Source organism: Scyliorhinus canicula, chromosome 2 (assembly GCF_902713615.1).
Source record: "Scyliorhinus canicula chromosome 2, sScyCan1.1, whole genome shotgun sequence".
Lineage (NCBI taxonomy): Eukaryota > Metazoa > Chordata > Chondrichthyes > Carcharhiniformes > Scyliorhinidae > Scyliorhinus > Scyliorhinus canicula.
The window spans coordinates 95,810,260-95,831,734 of NC_052147.1; the positions used below are offsets into that span (position 1 = coordinate 95,810,260).

Below are 21,475 nucleotides of genomic sequence, written 5' to 3' on the forward strand. Positions count from 1 at the left end.
TTTAGTGGGAGCTGCCGACCAGGTGACTGCTCTTTATACCTCCCCTCAAGGGGAGATTCCTAGACCATAGGGCCAGGAGGACGGTCTTCCAGACCGTCGCATTCTCCTTCTCCACCTGGTCATTTCCCCTGGGGTTATAACTGGTAGTCCTGCTCGAGGCGATGCCTTTGCTCAGCAGGTACTGACGCAGTTCGTCGCTCATGAACGAGGAGCCCCGGTCACGGTGGATGTATGTGGGGAAACCAAACAGGGTGAAGACACTATGTGGGACTTTAATGACGGTGGCCACGGTCATGTCCGGGCAAGGGATTGCAAAGGGGAAGTGGGAAAACTCGTCGAAGATGTTGAGGAAATATGTGTTACAGTTGTTGGAGGGGAGGGGCCCTTTGAAATCAATACTGAGGCGCTCAAAGGGCCGGGATGCCTTTACCAGGTGGGCCTTATCCAATCAGTAGAAGTGTGGCTATGCAGATGGCGGCTAAGGTGGCGGCCCCCATGAATCGCACGTGGTGGACCGCGTGGGCGAGGGTGGCCAAGATAGCGGCCCCCGTGAGTCGCACATGTTGTGTGGGCTTGGAGATGGCTGCCCCATGGACAACACGAGGCCGATGACGCATCCGGAGGGGGGCGGAGCCGGCAGACACGCTGCCACACTGCGGGATCTGCCGGCCTGTGAGTCCGAGGGTCAGGCCTGCGATTTAGAGCTTTTGGACCTGGCCAGGCAAAGTTTAGCAAAATGTCCTTTTGTCCCGCAGTCACTGCAGTTCGCGTTCCAGGCTGTGCAGCGTTGCCTGGGGTGCTCAGGCTGGCCGTAGAAATAACAGGGTACCCCCCGCCATGGTGGGCGGACTGCCGTGCGGCACAGGCCTGAGGTACTCTTTGGTCGGGGGTCCACGAGGGGGTCACGTGATCGGACGGGAACGCGTTAAGGCTTTGGAACGCTACTTCCAGAGAGGAGGCTAATTTTACCATCTCTTCCAGGTCTAGGGCACCTTTTTCAAGTAGGCATTGTCTCACATAGTTGGACCTGACTCCAGCCACGTAGGTGTCCCGGTCGGCGAAGTCTATATGTTGAGTGGCCATAACAGCCTGGTAATTGCAGCTTCATGCAAGGACTTTGAGGTTGCATAGGTATTCTTCCAGCGATTCCCAGGAATGCTGGCAGCGAGTGGTGAGGAGGTGCCATGCGTATACCTCGTTCACAGGTCTTACGGAGAGGTGCTCTAGCATCACAAGGGCGTCTGCGTAGGTGGAGGCTTCCTCGAGTTGAACAGAGATTCGATGGGTGGAGGAGACTCAGCTCTGTTCATTGGAGGTGGAAGGCAAGGAGGAGGCGGCGAGGTAGGCCTTGAAACAGTGGAGCCAGTGCGAAAAAATCTCTTTCACCTCTGCGGCCTGCGGATCGAGGTGCAGTCGGTCAGGTTTGAGGGCAGATTCCATAGTGGCGTTGTAGTTGATTAAATTGATGCGACCATCAATTCACACAAAACCAAGAGTAGAAGTAAACTGTGGCTTTAATCAATTAGAACCGTGCCTGCCTGCGACTGGTCTGTTAGTGGGAGCCGCCTACAGGGCAACTGCTCTTTATACCTCCCCTCAAGGGGTGGAGCCAGGGGCAGAGCCCACACAGGCCCCAGCATGTTACATTAGAGGTAATACCATACAATGGTCCATAGGTGGAACCCACATGGGCAACAGCGTAATACAGATAAGTACATGGTGAATTGTTACAGCAATGCATTCACTACACAAGTTATCATGGAATTTCTTTATACACCCCTGGACTATCCCTATGCACGACTCATGTACGTCTTCCAACCTTCCTCGGCACCGGATCTGCCCTGGCTTATATCTGAGTGCCTTGTCACATGACCACTGTCACGAGACCGCATGGTGGATCTGTACCACCACCTGCTGGTTGGAGGTCGCAAAACTAACTAACTAAACTTATTGTATACAGGCATATCACCACACTGAGGGGGAGATATGTGATGGTGAGCAGGGTATTGGAGGGGACACCGGTGGTGTTGGTGAATGTATATGCACCAAATTGGGACAATGTAAGTTTTATGAGGGGGCTGCTGGCAGTGATCCTAGATGTGTCCACGTAGCAATTGAACATGGAAGGAGATTTTAATTGTGTTCTAGAGCTGAGGATAGATAGGTTGAGCCCCAAGTCAATGGGTAGGAATTGGGAGAGTTTATGGAAAAGATAGATAGATATGGGGGACCCGTGGTACTTTAGGAACCCAAGGGTCAGGGAGTACTCCTTTTCTCATATGTTTACAAGGTGTATTCAAGAATCGACTTTTTTGTGGTTAATCGGGAGGTGTTGGTAGGGGTGGATGGGGCAGAGTACAGGCGCAGATAGTAAGATAGTAAGGCGCATGCACCCCACTGGCTGAAGATTCGGCTTAGATCAGGACAGGAGCAGAGGTCAGGGTGGAGGCTCGATTCAGGTTTGTTGGCAGATAGATGGTTCTGTAATAAGGTGCGGTCGGTGATTAAAGACTATGTAGAGTTGAACCAAAATGGGGAGGTATTGGCGGCCACATTTTGGGAGGCACTGAAGGCGGTGGTCCAAGGGGAGATTATCTCGTTCAAGGCATATGAGGATAGGAAAAGGAGGGAGGAGTATGGGCGCACGGTAACACAAGTGGATAGCACTGTGGCTTCACAGCGCCAGGGTCTCAGGTTCGATTCCCCGCTGGGTCACTCTGTGCGGAGCTTGCACGTTCTTCCCGTGTCTGCATGGGTTTCCTCCGGGTGCTCCGGTTTTCTCCCACAGTCCTAAGATGTGCAGGTTAGGTGGATTGGCCATGATAAAAGTTTGAATCCACCAAGGCAGGTGATGGATTTTACATCTGGAATTAAAAGATGACCGTGAAATTGTTGATTGTTGACAAAACCCATCTGGTTCACTAATGCCCTTTGGGGAAGGAAATCTGCCATCTTTACCTGGTCTGGCCAACTTATAATTTATCACAATAATAATCTTTATTGTCACAAGCAGGCTTACAATAACACTGAAATGAAGTTACTGGGAAAAGCCCTATTCGCCACATTCCGGCGCCTGTTCTCGTACACAGAGGGAGAATTCAGAATGTTCAAATTACCTAACCGCAAGTTTTTCGGGATTTGTGGGAGGAAATGGGATCACCCGGAGGAAATCCACACAGACATGGGGAGAACATGCAGACTCCACACAGACAGCGACCCAAGCCGGGAATCGAACCTGGGGCCTTGGAGCGTGAAGCAACAGTGCTAACCACTGTGCTACCGTGCTGCTCTGTGACTCCACACCCACAGCAATATGGTTAACTCTTAAATACCCTCGGAATTAGCCAAGCAAGCCACTCAGTTGTATTCAACTGCTACGAAAACACAAAAAAGGAGTGAAACCGGACAGACCGCCCCACATAGAACCAGGCACCGGAAACGCCAACGACAAACCCAGCCCTGCCGACCCCTCAAAATTCTCCGTACTAACATCTGGGGGCTAGTGCCAAAGTTAGGAGAGCTGTCTCACAGACCAGTTAAGCCACAGCCTGACTTATAACCTGCCTGCTTACCACTGGCTGGGGACTAATGGCAATCCCACAATACTTAGGGAGTAGGAGCTTCCCCAATGAGGGGCGGGGGGGGGGGAGGGGGGAATCATTAGCAGACTCCCTGCATAAATAGAGAGGAGTGAGCAGCAAGAGAGTGCTGCTGCTGCTGGTTAACAAGGGCAAGGAAACCTCCTGCTGATTACCACGTACCGTCCACCATCAGTTGATGATCAGTTGGAGGATGCACAGAATATGCGGTAGTAGCATCACCGACTGGTCCTAAAGGACATAGCTATTAGACTGGATGTAGCAGGTGATGAAGGAACCAACAAGAGGAAACAACATACTTGACCTCATCCTCGCCACTCTGCCTGCTCCAAATGCATCTGTCCATGACAGCATCGGTAGATACAACGGGATTGTGTTGTGTGGCACTACCACTGTGCTAAATTGGATAGACTTTGAACAGATCTCGCAACTCAAGACTGGGCATCCATGAGGTACTGTGGGCTATCAGCAACAGCAGAATTGTATTCAACCACAATCTTCAACCTCATGGGCTGGCATATCCCCTACTCTACCATTACCACCAAGCCAGGGGATCAATCCTGGTTCAATGAAGAGTGCAGGAGAGTGTGCCAGGAGCAACACCAGGCATAGCGAAGAATGAGATGTCAACCTGGGGAAGCTACAACACAGGACTACTTTTGTGCCAAACTGCATAGGCAGCAAGGAATGGACAGAGCTAAGCGATTCCACAATGAACACATCAGATCTAAGCTCTGTAGTCCTCCCACCTCCAGTCGTGAATGGTGGTGGACAATTAAACAACTCAATGGAGGAGGAGGCTCCACAAGTATTCCCATCCTCAATGATGGAGGAGTCCAGCACGTATGTGTGGTGATATGATCTGCATACTCGTCTGCCATTGGGCCAGAACATCGGCTTACCATTGGCCCTGGTCGGTCATGTGCCTCTCGACCGATTGGCCGAGAGGCTGAGTTAACCACGCCTCTATTAACGAGGTATAAATGGTCAGACGACTGACGATCGTCCCTTTCCATTGTAGACGATCGCAGAGCTGTGTTCTAGTCAATTAAAGCCAGACTTTGGTAAATCACTCGCCTCGCGTACAATTGATGGTACATCAATATGTTCAAAGGACAAGACTGAGGCATTCTCAACAATCTTCAGCCAGAACTGCCAAACGGATGATCCCTCTCGATCTCCTCCGGAGGTCACCAGCATCACAGATGTCAGCATTCAGCCAATACGATTCACTGTACGTGATATCAAGAAATGGCTGAATGCACTGGATACTGCAAAGGATATGGGCCCTGACAATATCCGAGCAATAGTACTGAGGACTTGTGCTCCAGAAGTCTGTGCTCCAGATGTTGTAGGGTTCCAGAACAGCTACAACATTGGCATCTACCCAGCAATGTGGAAAGTTGCCCAGATGTGTCCTGTATGCAAGGAACAGGACAAATGCAACCCAGCCAATTACCACCCAATCAGTCTACTCTCCATCATCAGCAAAGTGATGGAAGGAAGTACCAACCATGCTATCAAGCAGCACTTACTCAGCAATAACCTGCTCACACTCAGTATGGGTTCCACCAGGGTCACTAAGCTCCTGACCTCATTACAGCCTTGGTTCAAACATGGACAAAAAGAGCTGAATGCCAGAGGTGAGGTGAGAGTGACTGCCCTTGACATCAAGGCAGCATTTGATCAAGTATGGCATCAAGGAGCCCTAGCTAAACTGGAGTAAATGGAAATCAGGGGTAAAGCTCTCCGCTGGTTGGAGTCATACCTGGCACAAAGGAAGATGGTTATGGTGGTTGGAGGTCAATCATCTCAGCTCCACCTTCACCTGCTCCATCAATGACCTCCCTTCCATCATAAGGTCAGAAGAAGATGTTTGCGGATGACTGCACAATGTTCAGCACCATTCGTGACTCCTCAGATAATGAAGCAGTCTGTGTCCAAATGCAGCAAGACCTGGACAATATCCAGGCTTGAATGACAAGTGGCAAGTTACATTCACACCACACAAGTGCCAGGCAATGACCATCTCCTGCCAGAGAGAATCTAAGCACTGCCCCTTGATATTCACTGGCATCACCATCACTGAATCCTTCACTGTCAACATCCTGAGGGTTACCACTGATCAAAAACTGAACTGGGCTAGCCACATTAATACTGTGGCTACCAGGGCAGGTCAAAGACTAGGAATCGTACGGCAAGTAACTCACCTCCTGACGCCCCCCAAAGCCTGTCCACCATCTACAAGGCACAAGTCAGGAGTGGAATGGAATACTCTCCATTTGTCTGGATGACTGCAGTTCCAACAACACTCAAGAAGCTCGATTCCGTCCAGGACAATGCAGCCCGCTTGATTGCTCCCCCTTCCACAAACATTCAAACCCTCCATCACCGACTAACAGTGGCAGCCATGAGTGCCATCTACGTGATTCACTGCAGTAACTCACCAAGGCTCCTTAGACAACACCTTCCAAACCCATGAACATTACCATCTAGAAGGACAAGGGCAGCAAATACCTGGGAACCCCACCACCCGGAGGTTCTTCTCCAAGTCACCCACCACCCGGACCTGGAAAGTCGCTGGGGCAACATCCTGGAACTCCCTCTCTAATAGCACAGTGGGTGTACCTATACATCAAGGACTGCAGCGGTACAAGAAGGCAACTCACCACCACCTTCTGAATGGCATCTAGGGATGGGCAATAAATTATGGCCTAACCAATGATGCCCTTTGTAAAAATGAATTTTTTAAAATTTCAACGCGAGTCGCATTGAATAGCTTTGATTTTCTCAGCACTGCAAACACCAGGAAACGTACCGGCTAAACGGGCTAAACCTTGATCCCCTTTGGGAGAATTACGCCCATAGACTTTGGTGTAGAGGGTGCAATTTCAAAATTTGCAAATTACACAAACCTTGGAAGTATTGTGAACTGTAAGGAGGATAGTGCAGACTTCATAAGGGCATCGACACGCTGGTGTGATGGGTGGACACCTGGCAGATGAAATTTAATTAGAGAAATAATTCAGTGGGATATTTTGGCAGGAAGAACGAAGCAATATTATGTAAATGGTGCAATTCTAAAGGGAGTGCAGGAGCAGAAAGACTTGGGATAGAATTCGCACAATTTGTTGTCGGTGTCAGCGGATGTTCAGAAAATTGGTGAAAAGAGATAAGAGATCCTGGGATTTCTAAACAGAGGCATAGAATAAAAAAGCAAACAGATATAAAGAAAATTGACAAAACATTCATTGAGCCTCAACTGGAGTATTGGGTCCAGTTCTGGGTACCACACTTTAGGAAGGATGGGAAGGCATTTGAAAGGATGCAGAGAAAATTTACAAGAGTGGTTCCAGCGATGAGGAACTTCAGTTACATGGATAGATTGAAGGTAAATGATTCAGTTCTACAGGAAATTTTCATTTTCATTTTTCATTTCATTGCTCACATCAGACCTGAAGTGGAGGATTTGAAGAACAAGATTCCGGTGAAAACAGACAATAAACCGATGACTGCAATGAACAAAGCTGTGAGATCAGAACAAACACATTTCAGAGATGACATAAAGATACCAGGAGGAAAAAATGACCCACAATTTCACATCTGGCAGTTCAAAGTTAGAATAAAAAAATCTCAACCAGATATACAACAGGCGCAATCGCCGACATGTACACTCAACTAGCAAAGCAGCTCCTTCACTGCAATCGGCTGGTCGGGAAGAATTGACCTCACCAGCTGATTGCGTACAGAATTGCCATCAATCCCAGAGATTCACGTGTCTCCAATGATCGCCAAGGCAAATTGTGCCACAGGACAACACTCTCCGGACAAGGAACATCACCCAGACATACAACCAATGTCGATGCACATGTGGACCATTTCGAGACCTGCATGATTTGAACATCATATGTGCAATGCATGCGCAGTAATTGACTGAGCAGAACAAACAATTGATAATGCATGAAAACAGTGGGTGTATAGTGGGTAACTTGGGTAACTCAGTTACATAGGATTGTGCATGCAAATATGACTTTGTTTGCTAGGAAAAGGAGAATGTTTATATCTTTGTTTGATATGAAAAGGAGGATATTTGTGTTTTGAAATGTAATCAGTCTGATAGACATATAACATAGAACATAGAACATAGAACATAGAACAGTACAGCACAGAACAGGCCCTTCGGCCCTCGATGTTGTGCCGAGCAATGATCACCCTACTTAAACCCACGTAACCCGTAACCCAACAATCCCCCCATTAACCTTACACTACGGGCAATTTATCATGGCCAATCCACCTAACCCGCACATCTTTGGACTGTGGGAGGAAACCGGAGCACCCGGAGGAAACCCACGCACACACGGGGAGGACGTGCAGACTCCACACAGACAGTGACCCAGCCGGGAATCGAACCTGGGACCCTGGCGCTGTGAAGCATTGATGCTAACCACCATGCTACCGTGAGGCCCCGAATATCTGGCCCTCCATAGTCATGTGACTCTGCCCATAGGCTATAGAGGTAGACACCTTCAGACCAGTGTGGTGATATGAGTGGGAGCACTGCCATTGGTGCAGAGCATTGGTTTCCCATTGGCTCTGACTGGTCATGTGCCTCTCGTCTGATTGGCTGGGACAAGTCATGTGACTACTCACCAATTGGTCGAGAGGCTAGTAGACCCCGCCTCCGAGGCGGGGTGTAAGTACCCAGGTTTCCCGGCAGTCGGCCTTTCTCCGTAGTCGACCACCGGGCTAACAACTAGCTGATTAAAGCCACAGTTTGGATCTTTATCGTGTCTCGCGTCCAATTGATGGTACATCAACCAGTTCAATAAAGCTTCTAGCTGATGGTTGTCCTTAGACATGAGACAGAGGACACAATTTAAGGTGATTAGCAAAAGAACAGTTACATGTGGAATAAATTATTTACGCAACAATTGGTAAGGCTCTGGAATGGACTGTTTGGGAATGTCGTGGAGGCTGAATCAATTGAGTGTTTCATAAGGGAATTGGATAATTACCGAAACAGAAAAGATTTGCCTGGTGCGGGGAAGGTTTAGGGGAGTGTGACTAGAATTCCTCTTGCAGAGAGGTGCTATGAAAATGATGGGCCACATGGCCTCCTTCTGTACTGTAATGATACTATGATACTATGAAAATTCACTGGATTGGTTCCTGAAATCCATGTTCTTTCCTACACACAGTTGCAACATAAATGCAAATGTATGACTATCATTTTAAGATCGAGAAAGTCAAGAGCAACACATCTCGGGTATATTCTGATACAATAAGTAAATTATGATAATAAAACTGATTTCAGTAATTAGCTTTGGCTGTTTATTTTTTAACAAATTAATTAATCTGTCCTTATCCCTAATTTTTACTTTGGGCAACATCATTTCAGAAAATAAGACAAGATACTAGGGCAGGCCATTTTACCTTTAGAAGGAATATTGATTTCCTGTATCCATGACGGAGGCATGTCAAAAAACCTTTCAATTTCCTTCTCATCCTGAAACAGAAAGTTAGTGTTGTGAAAGCACAATCATTTTAAACCTTTTATCTGAATTTTCCAACTCTCTGTTCACCCACAAGTTCAGATAATTAGCAAGTGTGCATCCAAACCACAAAGAACAGAAAGTCCAAAGGGTGAAATCTGGCTAATGCCAGATGAAAGCCTGCCTCAGAACACCACTAGGTGCAGGAAGAGAATTGGAATTGGTTATTACAAACGATCTCAGTGCCCCTGGGTTTGAGAGGGCAAAATGCAGCTCGAGTTCCCATATCCAATCAGAATCTACTTACCCCAATTAAAACTTAGAATCCATTCGAATTCCGTTCCCGCATCTAGAGGCGCACTAAGGCAGATTTTCATCCGTTTCCTAATTCCCAGAACAGGTCGCTTGTTTGTCGCCAGAGGCTTATAGCTTTAGGGGGCGCCACTCCACCCAAGAGTGGCTGACCAGGTGTCTCTCTCACTCTTACCACCACCCATTAGCATGTTTGAAAGGATTTGCAGGTTCACACACTCAACCTGTTTGCCTGGAAAGGGATTTGTTTATTGTCACGTGTACCGAGATACAGTGCAAAGTATTGTTCTGCAAGCAGCTCAAATATCATTTAGTACATAAAAAGAAAAGAAAATACATAAGAGGGCACACAAGGTACACAATGTAAATACATAGGCACAGACATCTGGTGAAGCACATAAGAGTGGAGTATTAATCAGGTCCGTCCATAAGAGGGTCGTTTAGGATTCTGGGAACAGCAGGGAAGAAGCTGTTTTTGAATCTGTTTGTGCCTGTTCTCAGACTTTTGTATCTCCTGCCCAATGGAAGAAGTTGGAGAGTGAGTACGGCGGGTGGGAGGGGTCTTTGATTATGCTGCCTGCTTTCCCATGGCAGCGGGAGGTGTAGACAGAGTCAATGGATGGGAGGCAGGTTTGTGTGATGGACTGGGCTGTGTTCACGGCTCTTGCGGTCTTGGGCCGAGCAGTTGCCATACCAGGCTGTGTTGCAGCCAGATAGGATACTTCCTATGGTGCATCTGTAAAAGTTGGTAAGAGTCAGTGTGGACATGCCGAATATCCTTAGTTTCCTGAGGAAGTAAAGGCGCTGTTGTTGCTTTCTAGGTGGTAGCGGTAACATGAGTGGACCAGGACAGATTTTTGGTGATGTGCATACCTCGGAATTCAAAGCTGTCAACCATCTCCACCTCAGCCCCGTTGATGCAGACATGGGTGTGTACAGTACTGTGCTTATCATAGAATCATAGAATTTACAGTGCAAAAAGAGGCCTATTGAGTCTGTACCAGCCCTTGGAAAGAGCACCCCACTCTAACAGCACGGTAGCACGGTAGCATTGTGGATAACACAATTGCTTCACAGCTCCAGGGTCCCAGGATCGATTCCGGCTCGGGTCACTGTCTGTGCGGTGTCTGCACATCCTCCCGGTGTGGGCGTGGGTTTCCTCCGGGTGCTCCGGTTTCCTCCCACAGTCCAAAGATGTGCAGATTAGGTGGATTGGCCATGCTGAATTGCCCTTAGTGTCCACAATTGCCCTTAGTGTTGGGTGAGGTTACTGGGTTATGGGGAGAGGGTGGAGGTGTTGACCTTGGGGGGAGGGGTGCTCTTTCCAAGAGCCGATGCAGACTCGATTGGCCAAATGGCCTCCTTCTGCACTGTAAATTCTATGATAATCTATTATAACCCTGGAACTCAGTACCCCACTTAACCTTTTGAAAGTCAAACCTTCCTGAAGTCAATGACCAGCTCTTGAGGTCTGCTGGCATTGCGGGATAGATTGTTGTTGATACACCGCTCCACTAAGTTCTCTATCTCCCTCCTGTATTCTGACTCATCATTGTTTGAGATCCGACCCACTATGGTCGTGTCGTCAACAAACTTGTAGATGGAGTTGGAACCGAATTATGCCACGCAGTCGTGTGTGTATAGGGAGTTAGTAGGGGGGCTAAGTACACAGCCTTGCGGGGCCCCAGTATTGAGGACTATTATGCAGGAGGTGTGGTTGTTTATTCTTACTAATTGTGGGGATCAGGGTTGGGATCTAAATATCCAAGGATATGTGTTCTATCGAAAGGACAGGCAGATGTGCAGAGGGGACGTGGGTTGCATTATTAGTAAGGAATTAAATTAAATCGATAGCAAGAAGTGATATAGGATCAGAAGGCATAAAATCTGTGTGGATAGAGTTGAGGAATTGCAAAGAAAAAAAGACCCCGATGGGAGTCTATGTACAGGCCCCCTTGCAGTAGTCAGGATGTGAGTCAGAAAATAAATCAGGAGATAGAAAAGGCTTATAAGAAAGACATTGTTACAAAAATCAATAGAAGACTTCAATATGCAGGTGGACTGGGAAAATCAGGTTGGTAATGGATCCCAAGAAAAGGAATTTGTGGAATGTCTAAGATGGTTTTTTGGAGCAACTTGTGACAGAGCTCAGGAGGCAACAGGCAATTCTCGATTTGGTGATGTTTAATGAGGCAGAATTGATGAGGGAACTTAAGGTGAAGGAACTCTTATGGGGCAGTGACCACAATATGATAGAATTTACCCCAGGCATTTTCAAAGTGGGGGTCTTGACCTGAGTGCGGGTCACGGAACCATGATGGTGGGTTGGGAATGTTGGCCAGCATGGGTCCCGAAGGTCAGCCAGCGTAGGTCGAGAAGGTCAACCGGCGTGGGTCGCAAATGTCGACCGGTGTGGGGCCCGAAGGTTGGCCAGTTGGTAAAAATGGTTCCCCGGGAAAAAATTTGAAAAACAGTGATTTACCCCTCAGTTTGAGAGGGAGAAGCTGGAATCAGATTTAGCGGTGTTACAATTGAATAAAGGTAACTACAAAGACATGAGGGAGGAGCTGGCTGGCCAGTGTTGATTAGAAGGGACACTAGCAGGGAATACGGTGGAACAGTAATGGCAGGGGTTTTTTGGGGTTAGTCGGGAGGCACAACAGAAATTCATCCCAAGGAGGAGGAAATATGCTGAGGGGAGGACGAGGCATCCATGGCTGGTGAGGGAAGTCAAGGACAGCAGGAAAGCAAAAGAAAAGGCATACAAAGCGGCGAGCATTAGTGGGAAGCTAGAGGATTGGGAAGTCTTTAAAAGCGAGCAGAGGACAACTAAAAAAGCAATAAGGGGGGAGAAGATGAAACATGAGTGTAAGCTAGCTAGTAATATAAAAGATAGCAAGAGTTTTTTCAATGTATGAAAGGTAAGAGAGAAGCAAGAATAGGCATTGGATTACTGGAAAACGAGGCTGGAGAAGTAGTAATAGGAAACAAAGAAATGGCAGAGGAACTGAATAGTTACTTTGCATCAGTCTTCATGGTGGAAGACGCCAGTAGGATACCAAAACCTCAGGAGATTCAGGGGGCAGAGGTAAGTATAGTGGCCATCACTAAGGAGAAGGTTCTGGAGAAACTGAAAGGTCTGAAGGCGGATAAATCACCTGGACAGGATGGATTACACCGCAGGGTTCTAAAGGAGATAGCTGAGGAGATTGTGGAGGCATTTGTGGTGATCACTGGAATCACTGGAGGAAGGGAGGGAGGGAGAAGGTGGGAAATTATAGGCCGGTTAGCCTGACTTTGGTCATTGGTAAGATTTTAGAGTCTGTTATGAAAGATGAAGTTGCGGAGTAAATTGGAAGTGCCTGTCTGACAAATCTGCTAGAATTCTTTCAGGAGGGAACAAGAAAGTTAGACAAAGGAGAACCAGTGGACGTGATCTATTTAGATTTCTAGAAGGCAGCACGGTAGCATAGTGGTTAGCATGGTTGCTTCACAGCTCCAGGGTCCCAAGTTCGATTCCCGGCTTGGGTCACTGTCTGAGTGGAGTCTGCATGTTCTACCCGTGTGTGTGTGTGTGGGTTTCCTCCAGGTGCTCTGCTTTCCTCACACAGTCCAAAGATGTGCAGGTTAGGTAGACTGACCATTCTAAACTGCCCTTAGTGTCCAAAAAGGTTAGGTGGGGATAAAGGGGATAGAATGGAGGTGTGGGGCTTAAGTAGGGTGCTCTTTCCAAGCGCCGGTGCAGACTCGAATGGCCTCCTTCTGCACTGTAAATTCTAAGGTTTTTGACAAGGTGCTGTATAAGAGGCTGTTAATTAAGTTAAGAGCCATGGTGTTAAGGGCAAGATGCTGGCATGGATAGAGGATTGGCTGACTGGCAGAAGGCAGAGAGTGGGGATAAAGGGATCTTTTTCAGGATGGCAGCCGGTGACTAGTGGTGTGCCTTAGGGGTCAGTGTTGGGACCTCAACTTTAAACAATATACATAAATGATCTGGAAGAAGGAACTGAGGGCACTGTTGCAAAGTTTGCAGACAATACAAAAATATGCAGAGGGACAGGTAGTATTGAGGAAACAGAAGGGCTGCAGAAGGACTTGGACAGGAGAGTGGGCAAAGAAGTGGCAGATGGAAAACAATGTGGAAAAGTATGAGGTTACTCTTTGGTAGGAAGAATGGCGGCATAGATTATTTTCTAAGTGGGAAAAGGCTTAGGAAATCAGAAGCACAAAGGGATTTGGGAGTCCTTATTCATGATTCTCTGAAGGTTAATATGCAGGTTCAGTCGGCAATTAGGAAGGCAAATGCAATGTTACCATTCATGTCGAGAGGGCTCAAATACAAGAGCAGGGATGAACTTCTGAGCCTGCATAAGGCTCTGGTCAGACCCCATTTGGAATATTCTGAGCAATTTTGGGCCCCTTATCTAAGGAAGGATGTGCTGGCCTTGGAAAGGGTCCAGGGAAGGTTCACAAGAATGATCCCTGGAATGAAGAGCCTGTCACATGAGGAGCAGTTGACGACTCTGTGTCTGTACTCGTTGGAGTTTGGATGGATATGGGGGGATCTTATTGAAACGTACAGGGTACTGAGAAGCCTAGATAGAGAGGAATTGAAGAGGTTGTTTCCACTAGTAGGAAAAACTAGAACATGAGGGCACAGTCTCAGACTGATCCTTTAAAACTGAAATGAGGAGGAATTTCTTCAGCCAGAGGGTGGTGAATCTGTGGAACTCTTTCCCGCAGAAGGCTGTGGAGCCAAATCACTGAGTGACTTTATGGCAGCGTTAGATAGATTCTTGATTAATAGGGGGATCAGGGATCCTGGGGAGAAGGCTGGAGAATGGGGATGACAAACATATCAGCCATGAATGAATGGTGGAGTAGACCGATGGGGTGAATGGCCTAATTCTGTTCCTATGCCTTATGGTCTTATTCTGGTCTATCCCACCTAAAGCATCCAAATCCTGGAACTTTTAGCTGCCAATCCTGTCCTTCCCTCAGCCAAGTCTCTGTGATAGCAACAACATCATTGTTTCAAGTACAAATCCATCTGCCTTACCTGTTATACTTCTCGCATTGAAACAAATGCACTTCAGACCACCAGTCCTGCTGTGTTCACCAACATCCCCCTTCTGCTCTTCCTTTCAGTCTTACTGGTCATATTCACTAGTTCCCCCTCAGTTATTTCACCTTCTGACCTACTGCTCTGGCTTCCACACCCCCCTCAATACTAGTTTATACTCTCCCGAGTGATGCCAGCAAACCTCACGGCCAGATACTTATGCCCCTCCAGTTTAGGTGCAACCCATCCTTATTGTCCCACCTGTCCCAGAAGAGATCCCATTGATATCGGAAACCCTACCTTCTACACCAGCTATTTAGCCACGTGTTTAGCTGCATCATCTTCCTATTTCTAGCCTCACTGGCACATGGCACAGGGAGTAATCCTGAGGTTACAACCCGAGAGGTCCTGGTGGGGATTTTCAGAAATCCCGGCTAAGTGTTGACGCCGGTGTAAACACTGGAGTGTTTCACACCGGCGTCAACGGGCCTCCTGGCCCAGCGATTCAACGGCCCTCAGGGGGCCAGCACAGCGCCGGAGTGCTCTATACAGCTCCATCGCCGATACACGGCCCTGCACTGCCGGCGTAGGTCCGCGCATCCGCGTGGCAGCCGTTTCCATGCCGGCGCCATGCAACATGGCGGAGCCCTACAGCGGGCCCGCGCGGAAGGAGGTAGGCCCTCTCCAGATTGTGAGTGCCTGCCGATCGGGAGCCCCCGATCGTGGGCCTGGACGTTGTGGAGCCCCCCCCCCTCTGGAGCCTGATCCCCCCCCACCAGGAAGGCCATCGCGGCCGCGGGCCCGAGCACCCACCAGATGGTACCAGGTTGGAACCACGCCGGCGGGAATTTGGCCGGTCGACCACGGATAAGCGTCGCGGGGGCCGCTGCACCGGCGCCGGAGAATCGCGTCCCGGCATCAGAGCGGCATGACAGGTATTTTCCGCGTCACTGGCGCGGGTTCAGAGAATCCCGGCCCTTGTTTTTTAATTAACTACCTAAATCCCTGAGCTCCCCTGAAGGAGTGACTTCATCACTGTTTCTGCCTGAATTGTGGGTACCAATGTGTACCACAACCACTGGCTGTTCACCCTCCCCTTCCCATTGGCCCTTGGCCATTCAGAGATATCCTTAACCCTGGCACCAGGGAGGAAACATACCACCCTGGAGTCTCAGGACCATGGAAGCGCCTATCTGTGCCCCTGACTATAAAGTCCCCTATAACTATTGCTCTTCTGTGTTTTGTCCCTCCCTGCTGAATAACAGAGCTAGCCCAGGTAGCACTGCTCTGGCTGCTATTGTTGTTCTCCTCTGATAGGCCATCCCCTCAATAGTATCCAAAACTATATACTTGTTAACAAGGGGGACAGACACAGGGGATTCCTGCACTGATTCCCTGCCCCTTCCAGCGTCACCGATCTATCTGCACCTTGGGTGTAACCACGTCTCTAAAACTCCTGTCTATGGTGCTTTCCACTCGGTGCATACAACGCCTGCTCCAACCGATCCATGCGGTCTGTGAGGAGCTGCAATTGGATACACTTCCTGAAGATGTAGTTGTCCGAAATGCTGGAAGTTTCACAGACCTCCCACATCCCACAGGTGAAGCACTTTACCCCTCTAACTGACATTTCCAGCACTAATTAATTAATTAATTAAATATAAATATTTATTAAATCCTTAGTTACAATTAAGTATATGGTCCCTAGTGCTCATGCTACTAAACATATTAAATGCAAAATACAGTAATTCTCCTTCCAATTAAGTTACTTCTCTACTTAGTTAATTATTTAGGTTTAATTAGCTTATCAATGCTTTATTTTCAAATTCAGTGCGGATTCCCTACCAGCCAATCAGGTCACAACTTTTCTGTGATGTCCCTTTTTGTGTTTTTTTTCACCCAAGTGAAGTTACGTTTTACACTCACCGCTTTGAACTCCACACTCTGCGGCTACCTCCTGGAACTAGGTCATTGATCCCCAAGGTAAGGTTTTTACACTCACCGCTTTAAGTACTCCACACTCAGAGACTACCTCCAGGAACTAGGCCATCGATCCCCGAGATAAGGTTTTTATACACACCGGTCTGGTACTCCGCCCTCTGAGACTGCTCCCTGGAACTAGGCCATCGATCCCCAAGGTAAGGTTTTTATACTCACTGTTCTATTACTCTTCCCTCCTAGACTGCTCCTTGGAACTAATACAGGAAGAGATTGGGGTGCCATTTTTAAAAGTCGCTCCGATCTCTGAACCCCCCTACACGGCCTCCAGACCCCCCCCACCCCCAAAGCCCCAACATACCTATAAGTGGTCACTGAGCCCCCCCGCACCACATCTCATAAGGGCAGGGCACAACTGAACCCGATCCCTAATGCAGGCAAACAAGGAAAGGGAAGATTTTACTCTTGCTCTAGGTTAAAGAAGTTTTGAAATCTAATGAATTAATGCTATCTGTTATCAATCAGATCTCACATCATCAAAGCCCTCGTCTATAAGGTAATCATACGAATCAGGGATGGCAAGTTGGACATTCTCAGTGCTCGGCAGCATGTATTCCCATCTCACAGGGTCGCCAAGGTCAAAGACCATATCCTAGAGAAAAAAAAGAATAACACCATCACTTCTTGATTACATTATAAAGTAACATTTGTCAGAACTTTTCTCAGGGCCTCTCTCACCTCACTGCTGTAACCGTGGCACAAGTTCAGCAGAAACCCTGTTTACTCATTGGGTTCCTGCAAAAATAATGAAAGTAGAGAGGCCCAGAGGAATTTCACAGGCAGAACAGTTTACCCAAAATTGTCATTCATAGTTTCTCTTTTCTATTACCTGTAAATGGTATCCTGCCTGTCTCAAACAAGTTGGAGGTTTTATAGGTTAACACTGTAATATTGGTGGGAAACTGACAGAACCCTGAAATGTTAAGCTTGGTGGGTTGGGTGTGAAAATAGGAGCTGGGACATCCTAAACCAGAACTTCCACCCCTGAGCTGCACTGAAGAAGAAGTATGGAAGCGGCAGCCAAAGCATGGAGAGAGAGAGAGAGACAGATGAGGTATACTGACGTCCACTGGGGCACATGTGGGACCCACAGATTGGTGAGTGGCCTTGTCCAGAATTCTATTCTGGATTGGCAGCTTTCAATATCAGCCAATAGGACCACAACTAAAGTGAGTTGGAGAGATGACAGCAGAGAAACAACTGGTCAGCCAGAAAGTGTCCACCTGGCATAGAGTAGCAGCTAGCTGGGGTTGGAGCATCTTCTTAGTCTATGCAAATGAGGTGGCCCTTCGCTGGCCCCAATCTTCAATCGGGCTTAATGTTGGAGAGCACTGATCGGCACTGTCGTGTTATTAACCCTGGGGTAACACGGACTGCAACTGGATGCGGTTAGACTGTAAAGCAGACACCAAACTTAGACGTTGATTCCATAAAATTTATTGAACTTCTGTAACAAGGCACACAGCTTGCTCTGGGTTGACACTCTACTACTCTAAGTATACTAACTCTAACTAACTAGACCAGGCTAGCCCTGAGCCACATGTGGAATGTGCTGACTAATATATACGCCCTGACTGTCACTACAGTTGTCATCAGTAGAAAGAGGCGGAGTGCTGATGTCTCGTGTGTTTTGTAGTGGGAAGCCTCCCTCTAGTGTTCTGTCTAGTGATTGGTTGTCTTCTGTCCTGTGTGTTGATTGGATAACCTGGGTGTCTATCACTGCTTGTCTTTATCTCATGGTGTGTGTGAGTGTGTATTATGACAGACACAACTGCCTTCTCCTCAATCTGGGATATTTTAGGATAAGTCTGCCATGGTGCAGTTTGTAATGAGCTATTGTGATGTCCACTGGCACTCCCTCTTTTGTTGGGAGTGAAACATTTAACTTGCTCTGTTCACTGTATTTTCTCCACAGATCTCAGCGACAACTTTTCTCCTGCTCCTCATAACATCTGACTACTTTAGTGTCAATGAAAGATTCTACCCAAATGCAGGAGTAAGATTAGATGGGAGCCTGAGTCACCTCCAAACACCTGACCATGAACCAGACCTTGTGCCATGGCACTGAGCTGTTGTCTGTGCCAGTTAAACATATCCACGTTAAATTTCTGAGTATACTATCTTTATGCAATTCTAGCCCACTTAAACCAAACTGCATTAAATGTAACATGGATTTAACATGAATAAGTGACCAAAGCTAAAAGCAACATGCAGAGGAAATGAACTCCATCCTAACCATGTGCCCAGTATCAAAACTACCCCCACATCCCAATCCAAGCACAAGGTCCTGGAGGGAAAGATGTCACAACAAGCCTCCGCTCATTTAGGAAAAATTAAAATAAAGTCAAGTGTCTGAAATCTGCCGATAGATTCATTTAGATCAGTCCGAGCAATCCTCCAAGTTCTAAAAAAACACAAGAGTACCCAAGTGCAGTGCTGATTGATTTTTTTAAAATATAAATTTTAGAGTACACAATTCTTTTTTTCCCGATTAAGGGGCAATTTAGCGTGACCAATCCACCTGGGTTGTGGGGGTGAGACCACACAGGGAGAATGTGCAAACTCCACACGGACAGTGACCTGGGCCGGGATCAAACCTGGATCCTCAGTGCCATGAGGCAGCAGTGCTAACCAGTGCACCACCTTGCTCCACTGATTGATTATAGTTGGTAACGATGTCGATGCACAAGGTTGTGGATTGTGAAGAAAATGGAAATGCCACAGGGTGGCAGTAGGTGGCACTCTTCTTGAGTTTGGAGGTCAGGGGGAAGGGTGGCACACAATAGAGGTGGCTGTGCATAATTAGTTTGTTTCTTGGGACTACTTGACAATGCCACTGGATAAAAAAGAGAAAATAGGCACATGCCACCATTGAGGTGTGTGTGTGTGTGTGGGGGGGAAGGGGGGAAGGGGGGGGGGGGAGAGAGAGAGAGAGAGAGAGAGAGAGAGAGAGAGAGAGAGAGAGAAGACCTGCACATAATTGGATGATTCTAGATTCAAGGCTAGGAGAAGAATACCTTGCAACCAAATTTGCATTCCTGCATGTTCACCCAGTAATTACGATGGTTCCAGATGCTCTCGATTCCCAAGAATTTTTCGTTCGTAGTTCTATAGCTGTTTCCTGTGAAAGGGTCGATGAAGAAGTTCTCTGGAACTTCCCTTTTGCCTGCAAGCACCAGAACCCAACAGTGCACCCATAGACCATGCATCACATCATGAGTTCCTTTAATCTTGAGCTAAAACAGGAGGAAATGATAAATTCAGGTTTGATGTTTATAATTCTTACTTCCTACTGAATTTTTTCACTCAAGGCTTTAATGTTACCAATGTCAAAAGATCAGTATCAAACTGCACGCGGTTTCAGCTTTTCCAGCATGTTGAATATTTCCAGCAGCTGCAGTATTTTGCTTTTTGTAAGACAAGTGGCATGTTGGCCTTTACTGCAAGGGGATTGGAATACAGGAAGACGTGCTGCAATCAGGCTTTGGTGAGACCACACCTCGAGGACTGTGTGCAATATTGGCCTCCATGTCTCAGAAATTATATGCTTGCCTTGGAGCAGCAGAAGTTCACTAGATTGGTTCCTGAAATGAGAGAGTTGTCCTATGAGTAAATTGGGCCTATCGCTCTGGAATTTGGAAGAATGATAGGTGATTTCATTGATTATTATCTAAATGGAAAGCAGAGGGATCTGGGTGTCTTTGTTCATGATTCACAGAAAGTCGGTGTGCAGGTACAGCATGTAATTAAAAAGTCAGTTGGAATGTTGGCGTTTATTGCAAAACGACTGGAGCGTAAAAGTAGAGAAGCATTGTTGCAATTGTTTAGGATGTTGGTGAGACAACATCTGGAGTATTGTGTCCAGTTTTGGTCTCCTTATTTGAGGACGGCTGTGATGGCATTGGAGGCTGTTCAGAGGAGGTTCACCAGATTTATTCCGGCGATGAAAGGGTTGGTGAATGAGAAGAGATTGAACAGTTTGGGCTTATACCCGCTAGGGTTTAGAAGAATGAGAGAGGATCTGATTGAGGTCCATAAAATACTAAGAGGGATTGATAAAGTAAATGTAAACCAAATGTTCCCCCTTTGCAGCAATCTAGAATGAGAGGTCACAGATATAAGTTGAGAGGCAGTAGATTTAAAACAGATATAAGGAGGAACTACTTCTTGCAGAGGGTGGTGCACTTGTGGAACTAGTTGTCCACACTGTGGTGGAGTCTGAATCATTAAGTGGTTTCAAGGATATATTTCTGATTTTTAAAAAATGAGTTAAGGGATTTGGGGAACAGTCAGGGAGGTGGATATGAGACCAGGAAGAAATCAGCCATGATCTGATTGAATAGCAGAGCACGCTAGAAGGGCTGAATTACCTGCTTCTGCTCCTAATACCTATGTACCTATGAGCTAGGCTGCCAATATTCATTGCATTGAAGATACAGGAGTAACACACAAAAATCAGTCTCCCTTAACAGAAATTGTGGGAAATCAAGGGTGGGATTTAACTAAATGCAAACAAAGTCCCATAGCGAGCACATTTAGCCGCGTGTTTCCCGGCACTCGCAGCGCCAAGAAATACAACGCTATGTACTATGCTATGTACAGCACCCGGGTTATGTAGGGGACCTCAGGAGGGAATGCATGGCTGAGGCTGCACATAGCCCCATTTTGTGCACTGAGGAGCTCAGCTCGCCAGAACTCCTCAAAGTAGTGAGAGAAATGGCGTCCCAATCGCTGGAGCCCTAGAAGTGACCCCGAACAGTTCGCCAGCCCCAATGCACTATGGGAACCCTCTAACCAACATATAAAATTATGATGCGGTTTGACGGGGTAGATACTGAAAGGTTGTTTTCCCTGGCTGGTAATCTAGAGTACAAGAGCACAATCTCAGGATAAGGGGAGAATTACTTAAGACTGAGATGAAGTTTTGTTTTCATTTTAAAAGTCTTGAATCTTCAGAATTCTATTTCAGAAGGTTGTGGATGCTCCACTGTTGAATATATTTAAGGCTAACA

At 47.2% G+C, this 21,475-nt stretch overlaps 1 protein-coding gene across 3 annotated transcripts in view; it reads right to left on the reverse strand.

Annotated features, from left to right (window-relative positions):
* The window catches only part of ccdc135 (coiled-coil domain containing 135), a 202,732-nt gene that overhangs the window by 78,539 nt on the left and 102,718 nt on the right, over positions 1-21,475 (reverse strand). For all 3 annotated transcript variants that reach the window (XM_038783594.1, XM_038783604.1, XM_038783613.1), the window contains 3 exons: positions 19,481-19,699; positions 16,936-17,055; positions 9,033-9,105 (listed from right to left, as the gene is read on the reverse strand). In XM_038783594.1, the coding sequence (XP_038639522.1) occupies positions 9,033-9,105; positions 16,936-17,055; positions 19,481-19,699 (412 nt within the window). The remainder of the gene's footprint in view (positions 1-9,032; positions 9,106-16,935; positions 17,056-19,480; positions 19,700-21,475) is intronic.